Source organism: Ursus americanus, chromosome 12 (assembly GCF_024610735.1).
Source record: "Ursus americanus isolate L20-20 chromosome 12, mUrsAme1.1.p, whole genome shotgun sequence".
In the NCBI taxonomy this organism is placed as follows: domain Eukaryota; kingdom Metazoa; phylum Chordata; class Mammalia; order Carnivora; family Ursidae; genus Ursus; species Ursus americanus.
In genome coordinates this window covers 9,970,570-9,987,705 of record NC_142138.1, presented here as the reverse complement: position 1 = coordinate 9,987,705, position 17,136 = coordinate 9,970,570, and the positions used below count along the sequence as shown (strand labels likewise).

General features: G+C 40.1%; 1 protein-coding gene across 2 annotated transcripts in view; it reads left to right on the top strand.

The window, feature by feature from the left end:
- Position 1: 1 nt before the first annotated feature.
- Positions 2-17,136, top strand: part of ORC1 (origin recognition complex subunit 1) — a 37,768-nt gene continuing 20,633 nt past the window's right edge. Inside the window, exons 1-6 of one of the 2 annotated variants that reach the window (XM_087865874.1) lie at positions 2-161; positions 3,741-3,840; positions 6,015-6,114; positions 6,756-6,883; positions 8,821-9,003; positions 10,156-10,470. In XM_087865874.1, coding sequence (XP_087722000.1) covers positions 6,020-6,114; positions 6,756-6,883; positions 8,821-9,003; positions 10,156-10,470 — 721 coding nt within the window. In that variant the 5' untranslated portion in view covers positions 2-161; positions 3,741-3,840; positions 6,015-6,019. Of the gene's footprint in view, positions 162-3,740; positions 3,841-6,000; positions 6,115-6,755; positions 6,884-8,820; positions 9,004-10,155; positions 10,471-17,136 lie in introns of both variants that reach the window. The other variant, XM_087865875.1, reaches the window with a different exon arrangement.

Here is a 17,136-nt window from a genome sequence, read left to right as displayed (position 1 = left end):
AATTTTCTATTCTACACCTTCTTTTCCTAGCTAGGCTTCCACTTTGGCTTCGGCGTGCGGCCAGTGGCTGTAAGAGGAGTACAGCTGGGTCAGGTTAGAGTTGCTGCGGCTCCGCAAACTCCTGGACCTGAGACGGTGGGAGCGGAGGGCTTCGGCGCCCGGTGAGCGTAGCATTCTGGGGCTGGAGGGGTATCTGAGCGGGGAGACTGGAGAAGTTGTTCTCTGTGGACTCAGTCATTGATTCATTCAGCAGATATTTACTAAGCTCCTGTTAAGTGCCAGGCACTGTTCTAAGCCCATTAGGAGCATTTTTCTTTTCCACATCCCGATTTGTAAAAGGCTTCCCGCTCCGCCGGGGACTGAGAGTTTGCAGTTGGGGAAACCGGAAGCCAGCTGCAGAGAAGCGTGAGCATTCCTGCCCTCAGCGCCCAGAGATCTCATTAATGATCTTAACCATCCTTCCTATTTGCTTTGCCCTTGTGAAGCTTTTCCATCTTTTACCCCTTTGAGGCGTTGTGAACCAAGCACCACAGGGAAAGCAGAACAGCAGAAATTATTACCCCATTTTACGGATGTAGCAATTGAGCCCGGAGAGACTTGTCTAGGTCGCTTTTGTAAGAGGCCGGGCTCCCACCCAAGGCTCCCCCCCCAAACACTCCCACCCCCCAGGTGAGCAGCTCTTAATTGCGGGACTCTCATCCACCTTCTTTTTAGGAGAGAAGTCTAATGGCATGCCTTCTGTTTCCTTTAGTCTAACCCCAGAGTAGAAGCGCCTTCTAATTTTCACAGTTGGAAAAAGCACTGAACTTAGAGGCATGAGATCTGAGATTCTTATCCTGGGCTACTGTCTGCGAAACTGCAATGATTAGATATGTCAGTTTTCGATTTTAGTTGTTTGTAAAAATGGTACCCTCTTCCTTGCGGTTATTGGGTATTTTTGAATGCCAACAGAGGTTTCTGATGTGAGAGGACGGTATACCAAGTCTCCCACAACCGTTTTAAACGTAACAGAGGGCAATATGTGGATGTTAAAAGGTTTATGAATTCCCTGAAATTAAATGCAAAATTGTGTGTGAATTGTATGCGAGTTTCCTAACATTCCTCAAATTCTCTCTCTCTTTTTTTTTTTTTTTTAAGATTTTATTTATTTGGCAGACAGGCAGTGAGAGAGGGAACACAAGCAGGGGGAGTGGGAGAGGGAGAAGCAGGCTTCCCGCTGAGCAGGGAGCCCGATAAGCTGGGATCATGACCCCAGCCGAAAGCAGAGGCTCAACAACTGAGCCACCCAGGCCCCCCCGCCTTTTTTTTTTTTTTTTTTTAAAGATCCACTCTCTCTTACAAATAAATACAAGGGATTAAGGGAGTGGGGAAGTGAATTTGCCATTTTGCATTTTCTCACTTAATCTGAGAATAGTGCCTGGCACACAATGGGTGATTAATATATATTGGTTGAATAAAAGGAAGATTCTATTATTATCCCCATTTTGTGGGTAAGGAAATTGAGGTCCATTTGACTTCCCAATTAGTGGCCGGGAAGCCTGTCGTATTGTAGTAAGCTCACCAGAAACAAGTTTTCTCAGGCATATATTAACATTATCTGCTTTCACACAGGTGTTGTAAGGTGAAGTGGTTAGAGTTGTTGGAATCCGGCTGCTCAGGGTTTGAATTAAGGCTGTGCCATCCTGTGTAACATTGGGACAAGTTAATCATTTTGAAGTGCTAATAGCACTTACCTTTCATTTGGCAAATACTTATTATTGAGAGTCTGTTGTGCACTTAGTATGTACTAGCATTGTACTACGATTATTTTGAGGGTTAAATGAGATAAATATATAGAGTTTTGGCTTCACCTTCTGTCATATTGGCTCAGTACATACCTGCTTTCATTTTTACCGCAACTCCCTCATGTTTTCCTTGGGTGTGGCACCCTGCACTGCGTGGTGTGTATGTTCCAGATTTCTGGTATCTGCAACAAATTAATTGAGAGCCTGTGGTGGTTATCTCCTAGAAGCCAAAGCCTTTGCTCCACCAAGTCGGGCCTGCCTTTTCACCCCATTCATCATCCGTCTTGGGTAATCTCTCTGCTAATGGTGGGTGAGATGAAATGCTGGGTCCTAAGGTAAGAAAGTGGGGTAACAGTACAAAGAGGTTTGATATTCTTATCCTGCCTCTGTAGAGGGATTCTCGATTAATTTTTTGGACTTTTCATTGAAAAATAACTATATACCGACACGTGCACAAATCATGAATGTACAGCTCAGTGAATTATCTTACAGAGAACATACCTGTGTAACCAGCTTCCAGATCAAAAAACATGATCAGCATCCCAGAAACATGCCCCTTCTCCACTGTGCTCTCTTTCAGTCACTTAGGTTACCTTCTGTTCTGACTTCTAACACCATGGGTTACTTTTAACTTATTTTTAAGCTTTATATGAATGGAATCAATATAGTATGATTTCTTTTGGTGTCTGATTTTTTTAGCTCATTGTTATTTTGTGAGATTTTCCCCATGTGTGCAGTTGTAGTTGGTTTAATTTCATTGCTGTATAGTGTTGCTATGAGCATTTTGGTTCATGTCTTTTGATGATGTGTATGTTTTTCTGTTGGGTATATTGTGTTGGAACTGCTGAGTCATAGGACGTGCATATGTTCAGCTTTAGTAGATACTGCCCATTTTTCAAAGTGGTTTTACCAATTTACATGCTTTCCAGCAGTGTATGAGGTTTCTGGCTGCTCTATGTCCTAATACCACACTTGGTACTCTCCTAATGATGTTTAAAACCAGTTTGTTATTCATTCATTCATTCATTCACCTATTTTATGCCAAGTCCTAACCTAAGCTCTGGGAAGACAGTTCTGAACAAGATAGACAAGGTCCCAAGATCTGTGCTTTTTGGAAGTTAACATTCTAATGTAGGAAGTACAATAAATAAGAAAGTAATATAATGCATATTGCTTTTTGATCATAGGATGGTATAATCGAATATGACCCTGATGGACAGTATAAGGTGGTGGGAGGGTAAATTTCCATTGGGTATTAGTGAAGGCCTATCAAAGTTTTACTGGGGCTGAGACCTGAGCCATCCTTGAAAAGATCTGTAAGAAGAAAGAACAGCAGTGGTGTAATAAGTTTTAGGGCACCAACAATCTTGGTGTTTGAAGTTTGGAAAAGCGGGCCTAGAGCAGAGTGATAGACCAGGGTGAGGCAGGTTTTATGTCCAAACCCACTTAGTCTTTCTTGCAATATCCCTGTTTACTCAGCCTAGGGTAAATCACCTACCCTTGTTTGTGACACATATGTCTGTGTACTGGTCTCATTGAATACAGCTCATGATCTCCTAGAAAGGGAATGTTACATTTTATCTTGGATTGGTTTTTGGAGGAGGTTGCCTGCTTTAGTAAGCTTAAATAACTTCTGGATTTAGAAGAGTTGAGAGCATGGATTTTTTTTATTCTCTTAGGTATACATGAGTACCGTATAGGTATGGTGGTAGTCCTTCTGTTGTCCGATTTGGGGTTTGAAAAAATGAGATTATTGTTTCAGTGTAACCAAGTATCATAGTCAAAGTTACAAATCAGACCATTTTTCCTACAGTTAAATTATTCAGGAACTGTAGACAGTTTTCTGGGAGATAACCAATTTCCTACAAAGCACTCTCAGTGATATTCCAGGTTTTTTTTTAATGGCAGAATTTAGTGAGAACTGTAATTGACTTGCATCTTTTGTTCTCTTGGTAGCCTGTTTTGCCTGATTGCGTTGTGGGAAGGTGAAAAGTTCCAGGTTTACTTCTGACAGTACCGTTTTAGATTATCCATTAAAAGGAATATCTGTTGTAAGGTAAGTTAGTGTTATGTATTTCCTTGAAAACTTACTGAGATTCAAACACTTTTACTAAGTTTTACCAAAAGCTGATTGGATATAACAAATCCAAATTCATTTTTTACTTGAGCACAAATCTTTTACTTGTTTTTACTCATGAGTCTTTGCTCTTTGTTCATTTCTGTGGTGTACTTAATTAAAATTAGATTGATTTTAATACTACCATGTTGTGAATTATAGAGTACTCTTAATGTCCTTTAAAGCAGTCTTTCAGGCATCATTTGTAAGCTGTGTATTTACTAATGACTTAGTATCTTTTCTTCTTTTTGCTAATTAGTTTCCTTAAAGTATACTAAAAAATACCCTTTTTAAAAGCAGAAAATCTTATAGGTCAGAATGTTCCCAAGTAGAGAACAGGACATAATGCTACTGAACTTCAGGAAATAAGCTTGTTTCATCAGGAGGTCAGTTTGCTATTAAAATTCTGTTGTTTTCAACACAGACTGAGATTATTGGTCCATCTATCAGTAATTCAGAGTAATTCTGTCAGATGAATTAAAGAAAAAAATTCTTTAACCCTGGTTTTGTCAAATTTTAGCTCCATAAAAACAGCATTTAATTTAGAGGATAGATTTATTATCCTAATTACTTAAACTTAATATAATAGATTGGCATTATTATTAGGACTAATAGATTGCACTTTTCAAATTGTAGAGGATTGTTAGATACGCTTGGATTTTTTCATTCACATTTCTGTTTTTGTTGGTAAAAGTGTCTCTTTTTTCCCCATAGACTTTAATACAAGCATTTCTTTTCAGCTACTCATAATTACTGATAACTAGGCCCTGTCAGCTGCAAAGGAAAAAACCCTTTCAACTGCCAGAGTGGTTTTGTTTTTGTCTTTAATGTAAGTGTAATGATACACTTGATAAAACCCATTGCTGTTCCCTTAAACGCCTCTTGCATGTTTTTGCCTCTGTCCATTGGAATCCCTCACTTAATTTTATCTTATAAGGGGCACCTGGGTGGCTCACTCGGTTAAGCGCCTGCCTTCGGCCCAGGTCATGATGCCAGGGTCCTGGGACTGAGCCCCACATTGTGCTCCTTACTCAGCAGGGAGTCTGCTTCTCCCTTTCCCTCTGCCTGCCACTCCCACTGCTTGTGTACTCTCTCTCTGTCAAATAAATAAATAAAATCTTAAAAAAACTTTTTAATCTTGGGGCTCCTGGGTGGCACAGTGGTTAAGCGTCTGCCTTCGGCTCAGGGCGTGATCCCGGCGTTATGGGATCGAGCCCCACATCAGGCTCCTCCGCTATGAGCCTGCTTCTTCCTCTCTCACTCCCCCTGCTTGTGTTCCCTCTCTCGCTGGCTGTCTCTATCTCTGTCAAATAAATAAATAAAATCTTAAAAAAAAATTTTTTTTAATCTTATCAATAGCTACTTTTCAATATTCAGTTCAGAAAACCCCTGTAGGTAGCCTTTGTTGCCTGAACAGCGACAAGACCTCGTCCTTTAACTTGCAGTAGTCTCTCTGGCTCCATCTCTTGGCCCTTCATGCTGTTAGTTGTCCTTTAGTGCATTTATATATATATATATATATATATTTTTTTTTAAAGATTTTATTTATTTATTTGACAGGGAGAGACAGCCAGCGAGAGAGGGAACACAGGCAGGGGGAGTGGGAGAGGAAGAAGCAGGCTCCTAGCGGAGGAGCCTGATGTGGGGCTCCATCCCAGAGCACTGGGATCACGCCCTGAGCCGAAGGCAGGCGCTTAACGACTGCACCACCCAGACGCCCCTAGTGCATTTATATTTTATCCCTATCTCGATGTTAAGTGTTATAAAGATACTTACAACCGTGTATCACTGTCTTTTAGCGTCAAGTTGTTAGATGTTTAATACCTATCATTGTGCCTTGTAGCTAGTAGGTACTTCTAAAAATTTATAGTTTCTTTTCCTACATATTGACTCTGCATAAGAAGAGGTAAGGCATAGTACAAGATATATACAAATGATACTAAATTATCTATCTTCAGTATTTATAAAGCTTGACTTTCCTCAAAATGTTTTCTAAAATGTGCGGGAATGTGGCAGGGGCAGAAGAGAAGGCTGAAGTCATTGAAGGCGGGACTGTGTGCTAGAATCTATCAGAGCATTTACATATTAACTCAGAGTTAGTGACATTTACACAGGAGCCATGGCGTACTACCCCACAAGGCTGAAGACCAGACAAACTTATTCGTGGGTTGGCAAGCCGTTGTTGGACCACGAACTACGCTACCACACCTATAAGTGAGTGATGGACTCTGTTGGTTGTCCTGGAAATAATAGCTTCTCCACATTAAACTGTTAATAACTTGTATCCAGTATCCAGCCTGTTCTAGTTACTACAGATTAAAAATTGAGGAACAATAAATATGAATGGATTATAAGGAAGGGTTTTATTTGATACAAGATGATAGCATAAATATAGCAATGATTGAGGAAGACATTATGTCAAGTTAATAAAATTTGGTATGTATGATGATGCTATATTTAGTTAAAGTGGGTTCTTTGTATTTCTGTGTGATAACAGCATAGGATTCGATATTGTTGCTATGTCTTCTCAGCCCTAGAGGTCTCTGAAAATTTGGATACTGTTATTGGGCAGCTTTCATGCTTTGGGAAACCTTTGTTCTTTGTCAATAACTGAGAGAGGTTAGGGTTCATATTAAGGCCCCTAGATTAACCATTCACCCTAAATTCATTCAACCCATTTCATTTCTTCTTGCTTATGACTTTATGGGTGAATTGGTTTCCTAGTAGGAGACTTAGTCATCAGAGAGAAACTATGTAGAGGATTTTCCAGTTGGAAAGCACTTTCATCTACCCAGAGGGTCTGAAGACCTTGGCTCACCCTGAGTGATTTCCTAACATGTTTCTTTCCTTCCTAGAGAAATGAGTGTCAAAATAGAAGGTGGTCTGACTGAGATTCACATCCAGGTTGGACAGTTCGTGTTGATTGAAGGGGATGATGATGAAAATCCATATGTTGCTAAATTGGTTGAGTTGTTTGAAGATGGTGAGTTTGGGGCTGGAATAAAAACGATTCCTTATCATGAACAATTGGGAGCTGCAAGATTTCTGATTGCTGATTTCTCTGTTCACAGCATCATATAGGGTGTAAGCCCTAGATTCTGAGGTGGGGTCACTTAAGCACTGGCTGTACCCTCTTATACCTAGGAAACTCCCTATTCACTAGAGCAGTTTTTGGTAAAAATGGGATTAGAGGGCTTCAAGAATTTAACTTTTCCATTATTTTTAGGAGTGGGTTAGAATGGTCATTAAGGCAGGATTTTTGGGATGGATAAAGGATGAATTCAAGACGGGGAAAGAAAAAAGTAGATGATTTGCACTATCATACAGACTTGTCTTTTAATATTAGCATGAGGAAGTTAGGGGGAAGAAAAAAAATAGGTGATTTGCACTATCATACAGATTTGTCTTAATTTTAGCATGAGGAAGTTAAGGGGGAAGATAGGTGATTTGCACTATAATACAGACTTGTCTTTTTTTTTTTTTTAAGATTTTATTTATTTGAGAGAGAGCGAGTGGGGTGGGCAGGGGGAGAAGGAGAAGCAGACTCTCCACTGAGCAGGGAGCCCTACGGGGCTCGATCCTAGGACCCTAGGATCATGACCCAAGCCAAAGGCAGATGCTTAACCGACTGAGCCACCTGCACCCCTAGACTTGTCTTTTAATTTTAAAATGAGGAAGTTAGTGATTAATTTTGCACTGTAACTTTTTTACAAGGGAGGAAGTAAGCTGGATTAGGAAGGTGTATTAGTTGACGTTCAGTCAGGAACACAAAAGCACTAGATATTTTACCCATGGGACCTATGTTTAGTGTTGAAAAGGCTGGAAGAGCACAAGGTGGTACTCCCAGAGATGAGTAAGTGCAGAAAGCCATCGCTGCCCCTAATGCCGGGGGAGCAGAAGGGAAGGTAGAGCCAGCATGTCTGCATTCACAGCCCTCAACTGATTTTCTGAGCCTGTAACCCTCTGCAAAGCAGAGAAGAGTGCAGAAAGGTGGGAATGGGACAGAGTTCTAAAAGGAGGATTAAGAAGAAAGATAGCAGTGGAAACTACACAAAACCGTGACTTTCAAAAGCTAGGAGGGAATTCTGTGGCAGTTTGTATGCCTGAAAGAAGGAACTGATAGAGTGAGTGGATAAAGATGTTTCACATTACAGAGATAGGAAGAATATTTGACAAGTGGGGAGGAAAACCTCATCAAAGGAACATCCACCAGGGGGAGCACATCAGCACCATGGGCTTTTGTATTTGAGGTATGGGCCTTTGCGTATAGATTTTGGAATCTTTGTGGGATGCTTCATTGGATGGCTTCAGTCTTTCTCTGAAGAGAGCTGGGGAAGAGAAGAGGTGACAATGATGGTGGCACTAATGAGTGTATGTCCTTTCACTTGGACCTAATGCTGGTATGGAGTGATGTTAATGGTATATTGTAAAGATGAAGCTAAAAATTGCAAGCACCTGTTTGTCAGAAGTCACCTCAGTGGCTATTGCTCTAATTTTTGCCAGGATTTTTGTTTTGCTGCTTTTTGGTGGCTTCTTTATAATCACTGATTTGCAAGATTTGTTCAGTGCCTGTGATTAGAATTTCTTCTCTCAAATGCCTTTTGTAATTTCTTTGATGACTGAGAACCTCCTTAGGAAGTGGAGCAAAGTGAGAAGGATACGGGTGCTGGGTGGAGTCAGATTGCTGCTGGTTGGTCCTGTGACCTTTGACAAATTATTTAAGGTCCCCCTAACTTGATTACTTTACCTGTAAAAAGGAGAGAGCCATAGCACCTACCTTGTAGGGCTAATGTGAGGATTAAAAATAATATGTTAATCAAGTATTATCAGGTGCTTAGCACAGTGTCTGGCACATAGGAAGTGCTTCACAAATGTTCTTGCATTTTCTTAACACCTCCCTTTTTCACCTATCCCTCCTAGATTCTGAACCTCATTCTAAGAAACGTGCTCGAGTACAGTGGTTTATCCGATTCTGTGAAGTTCCTGTCAGTAAACGGCATTTGCTGGGTCGGAAGCCTGCTGCCCAGGAGATATTCTGGTATGATTACCCTGCCTGTAACAGCAACATTAGTGCTGAGACCATCATTGACCACGTGCAGGTAGGTGATGCCTTGATACTCGGGTTCTGTCTTGAAGCTGATTTCTGGCTGCCTCCTAAACTGCACGCTCTCAAAAACATGACCAGCTCTAATTTATCCCACGGAAATGAATTTTTTCCTGTTTGTCCTCTTTCCTGCTTGCTGCCTACTTCATCTTAACAAATATTCATCGCGAGCACTTACCATGTGTTAGGAGGTGACATTTAGGTTGTGACCCGAGGGATAAGCAGGAATTAGCAAATGAATCTCAGTGGGAAATTATATTTAGCTGTGACTGTGGCAGGCACAAAGCATTGTGAGGACGGATACGCTCGCGTAAATGAGGACTTCGCCTTGAGTAGATCAGTATGAAGAGTGTTAGTTGCTAAGGGCAAACTTGTATGGTGGGATTTTGTGATAAATCAGGTTCCAGTGAGCTGTAGGATGAATGGAGACCTGGTTTGGAGACTAAGATACAGGTTATTTCTTGAGCTACTTAAGGCCCCCCAAATAGGGGATTACATCACGATATGAAATGTGGTCCCAAGTTTGGTTTAACGGTAAGGCAGAGAGCCTTAGGTCTGGCATGACCAGTCAGGTTTTGCCAGTCTGTGAGCCCAGCATAACATATGCCTCAAGATAATTTGTCTCTAAGTTAAATGAGTAAAGGAACAAAAGGCATACATAGAAGTTGAAGCAGCAAAATGGGTCGATTTAGAAAGGCGGAGAGGGAAGAGGGTATTTAGGAAGGAGCATGTTGGAGGAGTTGAGGAGGACTGTGACAAGCCAACCTCGAATAGTGATGAAAGGCCATTTGGAAGAGTACTGAGCACTCAGGAAGTAAAGTGGGGCCAGATTTTAGAAGGCACCAAAAACCAGTGTAATAATCAGATCTTGCTGTAGCAAGGAGCCATTATAGACTTGAGCAGGGGAGTATGCTTAGAGAAATTGTGGGGAAATTTGGCATGAGTGAATAGACTGGACTGGGAAATAAAGCAACATGGGGTAGGGATATCACACCCCATAGGTAGGAGTCTGGAAATATGCTGTGTCTGTGCCTCTTTAGTTTGGAAGAGTGACATCCTAGGTAAGGATGCAGACGTAAATGCTTTTTAATCATAGCTCTCATGAAGCATCCCTTGGCTCATTTGTTTCTCATTTCTTCCTATTCAGGTAGTAGCTTTAGGCCCAGATGAAGTGATACCTGTGGATCTGAAAAACGAGCAAACACTCTTTGTGAAACTGTCTTGGAATGAGAAGACATTCAGACCACTATCCCCAGAACTATTTGCGGAGTTTGACCAGCCACAAGAAGGCAGTCCTAGGTGTCAGAAGCCTGTGGGAGCCAAGACGAAGGGCCTGGGAAGCCCTACTTGGACCACAGCAGAGCATGTGATCAAAAGGATTGAATCAAGGCATTCTAACTCCAAATCTCGCCGAACTCCTTCCCATCCTGTCACCCCAAAGGCAAAGAAGAGACTGGAGCTCAGCAGTAAGTGTGGGCAATATTGAGACTAAAGGAATATGATAAAATATTAACTTGTGCTGTAGTATTGAGTTAGTGCCCCAGTGGGCCAGGTACCGAGTGAACACGTGTTGAAATACATATAACATAAAATTTACCATTTTAGTCATTGTTAAGTGTACAATTAAGTGGCATTAAATACATTCATATTTTTATACAGCCATCCCCATCATCTTCTGAAATGGAAACTCTGCAGCCATTAAATCATAAACTTCCCATGTCCCCATCCCCCATCCCTGGGCAACCATCACCATTCTGTTGTCCTGAATTTGACTACTCTAGATATCTCATTTAAGTGGAATCATACAGAATTTATCCTTTTCTGACTGGTTTAAGTTAGCATAATGTCCTCAGGGACCATCCATGTTGTAACAGGTGTCAAAATTTCCTTTTTTAAAAAAGATTCAGGTATAATTAACGTATAGCATTCTGTTAGTTTCAGGTATACAACACAATAAGTTGTTGACATCTGTCACCATACATAGTTACAAATATTCTTTTCTTGCAGTGAGAACTTTTAGGATTTACTCTCTAAGCAACTTTCAGATATGCAATAACAGTATTCTTAACTATAGTTGCCATTATATCTCCATGCACCCTATATCCTCATGACTTACTTGTTTTATAACTGGAAGTTAGTACATTTTGACCTCCTTCATCCATTTCACGCACCCCCTGACTGGTGATCGATCACTTCTCTGTTCTCTGTATCTATGAGCTTGTTTTGTTTTGTTTTTTTTTAATATAGATTCCAAGGACGCCTGGGTGGCTCAGTTGTTTAAGCATCTGCCTTCAGCTCAGGTCATGATCCCAGGGTCCTGGGATTGAGTTTCGCATCAGGCTCCTTGCTCAGCAGGGAGCCTGCTTTTCCCTCTGCCTGCCGCTACGCCTGCTTGTGCTCTGTCTCTGTCTCTCTCTGAGACAAACAAATAAATAAAATCTTTAAAATTAATTTCCACATATAAATGGGGATCATATAGTATTTGTCTTTCTCTGTCTGACTTAATTCACTTAAGGTAACACCCTCAAGGTCCATCCATGTTGTGCAAATGGTAGAATTTTATTCCTTTTCTGGCTGAAAACTATTCCTCTGTGTGCGCATGTGTGCACGTGTGTGTGTGTGTATCTTCCTTCTTCTTTAATAAACGCTTCAAGTTGTTTCCATATTTTGGCCACTGTATATAGTGCTGCATGCAGGTGCACATATCTTTTCAAATTACCGTTTTGATTTTCTTCAGATAAATACACAAAAATAGAATTGCCAGATTATGTAATATTTGTTGAATTTTTTTTGGCTTTTTTAAATAAACATACAATGTATTATTTGTTTCAGGGGTACAGGTCTGTGAATCATCATTCTTACACAATACACAGCGCTCCCCACAACACATACCCTCCCCAGTGTCCTTCACCCAGCCACCCCAACCCTTGCAACCCCCTCCACTCCAGCAATTCTCAGTTTGTTTCCTGAGATTAAGAGTCTCTTATGGTTTGTCTCCCTCTCTGGTCTCATCTTGTTTCATTTTTTCCTCTCTTCCCCTATGATCCTCTGCCTTGTTTCTCAAATTCCACATATCAGTGAGATCATAAGATAAATGTCTTTCTCTGATTGACTTATTTCACTTAGCATAATACCTTCGAGTTCCATCCACGTCATTGCAAATGGCAGGATTTCATTTTTCTGATGGCTGCATAATATTCCACCATATATATATACCACATCTTTATCCATTCATCTCTCGATGGACCTTGGGGCTCTTTGCATAGTTTGGCTATTGTGGACATAGCTCCTATAAACATTGGGGTGCAGGTGCCCCTTTGGATCACTACATTTGTATCCTTGGGGTAAATACCCAGTACTGCAATTGCTGGGTTGTAGGGTAGCTCTATTTTCAACTTTTTGAGGAACCTCCATACTGTTTCCAGAGTGGCTGCACCAGCTTGCATTCCCACCAACAGTGTAGGAGGGTTCCCCTTTCTCTGCATCCACGCCAACATCTGTTATTTCCTAACTTGTAAATTTTAGCCACTCTGACTGGTGTCAGGAGGTATCTCATTGTGGTTTCGATTTGTATTTCTCTGATGCCGAGTGATGTTGAGCACTTTTTCATGTGTCTGTTGGCCATTTAGACGTCTTCTTTGCAGAAATGTCTGTTCATGTCTTTTGACCATTTCTTGATTGGATTATTTGTTCCTTGGGTGTTGAGTTTGATAAGTTCTTTATAGATTTTGGATACTAGCCCTTTATCTGATATGTCATTTGCAAATATCTTCTCCCATTCTGTCAGTAGTCTTTGGTTTTGTCGACTGTTTCCTTTGCTGTGCAAAAGCTTTTTATCTTGATGAAGTCCCAATAGTTCATTTTTGCCCTTGTTTCCCTTGGCTTTTGGCAACGTGTCTAGGAAGAAGTTGCTGTGGCTGAGGTCAAAGAGGTTGTTGCCTCTGTTCTCCTCTAGGATGTTGATGGATTCCTGTCTCATATTTAGGTCTTTCATTCATTTTGAGTCTACTGTGTATGGTGTAAGGAAATGGTCCAGTTTCATTCTTCTGCATGTGGCTGTCCAATTTTCCCAACACCATTTGTTGAAGAGACTGTCTTTTTTCCATTGGATATTCTTTACTGCTTTGTCAAAGATTAGTTGACTATAGAGTTAGGAGTCCATTTCTGAGTTCTCTATTCTGTTCCACTGATCTATGTGTCTGTTTTTGTGCCAGTACCATAGTGTCTCGATGATTACAGCTTTGTAATAGAGCTTGAAGTCCAGAATTGTGATGCCACCAGCTTTGGTTTTCTTTTTCAACTTCCTTTGGCTATTCAGGTCTTTTCTGGTTCCATACAAATTTTAGGATTATTTGTTCCATTTCTGTGAAAGAAGTCGATGGTATTTTGATCGGGATTGCATTAAATGTGTAGATTGCTCTAGGTAGCATAGACATTTTGACAATTTGTCCTTCCAATCCATGACCGTGGAATGTTTTTCCATTTCTTTGTGTCTTCCTCAATTTCTTTCTTGAGCATTCTATAGTTTTCTGAGTACAGATCCTTTGCCTCTTTGGTTAGATTTATTCCTGGGTATCTTATGGTTTTGGGTGTGATTGTAAATGGGATCGACCCCTTAATTTCTTTTTCTTCTGTCTCGTTGTTGGTGTATAGAAATGCAACTGATTTCTGTGCATTGACTTTATATCCTGCCACTTTATTGAATTCCTGTATGAGTTCTAGCAGTTTTGGGGTGGAGTCTTTTGGGTTTTCCACATAAAGTATCATATTACAGGCAAAGAGTGAGGGTTTGACTTCTTTGCCAATTCGGATGCCTTTTATTTCTTTTTTGTTGTCTAATTGCTGAAGCTAGGACTGCTGGTACTACGTTGAACAGCAGGGGTGATAGTGGACGTCCCTGACATGTTTCTGACCTTATGGGGAAAGCTCTCAGTTTTTCCCCTTGAGAATGATATCTGTTGTGGGTTTTTCATAGGTGGCTTTTATGATATGGAGGTATGTATCCTCTATCCCTACCCTGTGAAGAGTTTTAATCAAGAAAGAATGCTGTACTTTGTCAAATGCTTTTTCTGCATCTATTGAAAGGATCATATGGTTTTTGCCCTTTCTTTTATTAATGTAGCATATCATATTGATTGATTTGCAGGTGTTGAACCAGCCTTGCAGCCTAGGAATAAATTCACCACTTGGTCTTGGTGAATGATCCTTTTAATGTACTGTTGGATCCTATTGGCTAGTATTTTGGTGATAATTTTTGAATCCATGTTCATCAGGGATATTGGTCTTTTGTAATTCTCCTTTTTGGTGGGGTCTTTGTCTGGTTTTGGGATCAAGGTAATGCTGGCCTCATAAAATGAGTTTGGAAGGTTTCCTTCCATTTGTATTTTTTGGAGTTTCAGAAGAATAGGTATTAATTCTTCTTTAAATGTTTGGTAGGATTCCCCTGGGAAGCCATCTGGCCCTGGGCTCTTGTTTGTTGGGAGATTTTTGATGACTGTTTCAATTTCCTTGCTGGTTATGGGTCTGTTCAGATTTTCTATTTCTTCCTGGTTCAGTTTTGGTAGTTTATACATCTCTAGGAATGCATCCATTTCTTCCAGATTATCTAATTTGTTGGCATATACTTGCTCATGAAAGTTCTTATAATTGTATTTCTTTGGTGTTGTTGTGATCTGTCCATTTCATTCATGATTTTGTTTATTTGGGTCCTTTCTCTTTTCTTTTTGATAAGTCTGGCCAGGGGTTTACAATCTTACTAATTCTTTCAAAGAACCAGCTCCTAGTTTTGTTGATCTGTTCTGCCGTTCTTTTGGTTTCTAGTTCATTCATTTCTGCTCTAATCTTTATTATTTCTCTTCTTCTGCTGGGTTTAGGCTTTATTTGCTGTTCTTTCTCCAGCTCCTTTAGGTGTAGGGTTAGGTTGTATATTTGAGTCCCGTCTCGTTTAGTGAGAAAGGCTTGTATTGCTATATATTTCCCTCTTATGACCACCTTTGCTGCATCCCAAAGATTTTGAACAGTTGTGTTTTCATTTTCATTTGTTTCCATGCATTTTTTAAATTCTTCTTTAATTCCCTGGCTGACCCATTCATTCTTTAGTAGGATGCTCTTTAGCCTCCATGTACTTGAGTTCTTTCCAACTTTCCTCTTGTGATTTGAGTTCCAGTTTCAAAGCATTGTGGTCCGAAAATATGCAGGGAATGATACCAGTCTTTTGGTACCAGTTGAGACCTGATTTGTGACCCAGGATGTGATCTATTCTGGAGAATGTTCCATGTTCACTAGAGTAGAATGTGTATTCTGTAGCTTTGGGATGGAGTGTTCTGAATCTGTGAAGTCCATCTGGTCCAGTGTGTCATTTAAAACCCTTGTTTCCTTGTTCATCTTCTGCTTAGATGATCTGTCCATTTCAGTGAGGGGGGTGCTAAAGTCTCCTACTATGATTGTATTATTGTCGATGTGTTTCTTTGATTTTGTTATTAATTGGCTTATATAATTGGCTGCTCCCATGTTAGGGGCATAAATATTTATAATTGTTAGATCTTGTTGGATAGACCCTTTAAGTATGTATGACATAGTGTCCTTCCTCATCTCTTATTAAAGTCTTTGGTTTAAGATCTAATTTGTCTGATATAAGGATTGCCACCCCAGCTTTCTTTTGATGTCCACTAGCATGATAAATAGTTTTCCACCCCCTCACTTTAAATCTGGAGGTGTCTTTGGGTCTAAAATGAGTCTCTTGCAGACAGCATATTGATGGGTCTTACTTTTTTATCCAATCTGATACCCTGTGTCTTTTGAATGGGGCATTTAGCCCATTTACATTCAGGTTAACTATTGAAAGATATGAATTTAGTGCCATTGTCTTGCTGGTAAGGTGACTGTTACTGTATATTGTCTGTGTTCCTTTCTGGCCTATGTTACTTTTGGGCTTCAAAGGACTCCTTTCAACATTTTTTGTAGGGCTGGTTTGGTGATTGCAAATTCTTTTAGTTTCTGTTTGTCCTGGATCTATTTAATTTTTTAGGAGCCTCCATACCGTTCTCCACAGTGGCTATACCAATCTACATCCCCACCAATATTGCATGAGGGTTCTTTTTTTTCCATATCCTCACCAACACTGGTCCTTTTGATAATAACCATTCTGATAGGTGTAAGGTGTTATCTCGTGGTGGTTTTGATTTGCATTTCCCTGATTCTTGGTGACACTGAGCATCTTTTCAAGTACCTGTTGGCCATCTGTATATCTTCTTTGGAAAATGTCTGTTCAGATCTTTTGCCCATTTTTTAATCAGCTTGTTTGGTTTTTGCTATTGGATTGTGTGAGTTCTTTATATATTTTGGATATTAACCCCTTATCAGATAAGTGATTCATAAATATTTTCTCCCACTCAGTAGGTTGCCTTTTCATTTTGTGATGGTTTCCCTCTGTTGTGCAGAAACTTTTTAGTTTGATATAGTCCCACTTGTTTATTTTTGCTTTTGTTGTGTTTGGTTTTGGTTTCAGATCCAAAAAATCATCTCCAAGACCAATGATAATCAAGGAACTTACTGTCTCGGTTTTCTTCTAGCAATTTTATGGTTTCAGGTCTTACATTGAAATCTTTACTCCATTTTGACTTGATTTTGTGTATGGTGTAAGACAGTGGTCCCGTTTCATTTTTTTGCATGTATCTGTCCAGTTTCTCCATCACCATTTATTGAAGAGACTGTCTTTTCCCTATTGTATATTCTTGGCTGCTTTTTTGTAAATTAATTGACTGTGTGGGCAAATTTATTTTAGGCCTCTATTCTGTTCCACTGATCTATATGTATGTTTTTATGGTAATACCATACTGTTTTGATTACTATAGGTTTGTAATATAGCTTAAAATCAGGGAGTTTGATGCCTCCAGCATTGTTCTTCTTCCTCAAGATTGCTTTGGCTGCTCGAGGTAAAATTTCCTTTCTTTTTAAGGCTGAATAAATAGTCCATAGCACATATATATCACATTTTGTTTATCTCTTCATCTGTCAGTGGACACTTGGGTTGTTTTCATCTTTGGGCTATGTGACTATCGTTGCTATGAACATGGGTGTACGAGTATCTGCTCAAGTCTCTGCTTTCGTATTGGGTATATACCCAGAAGTGG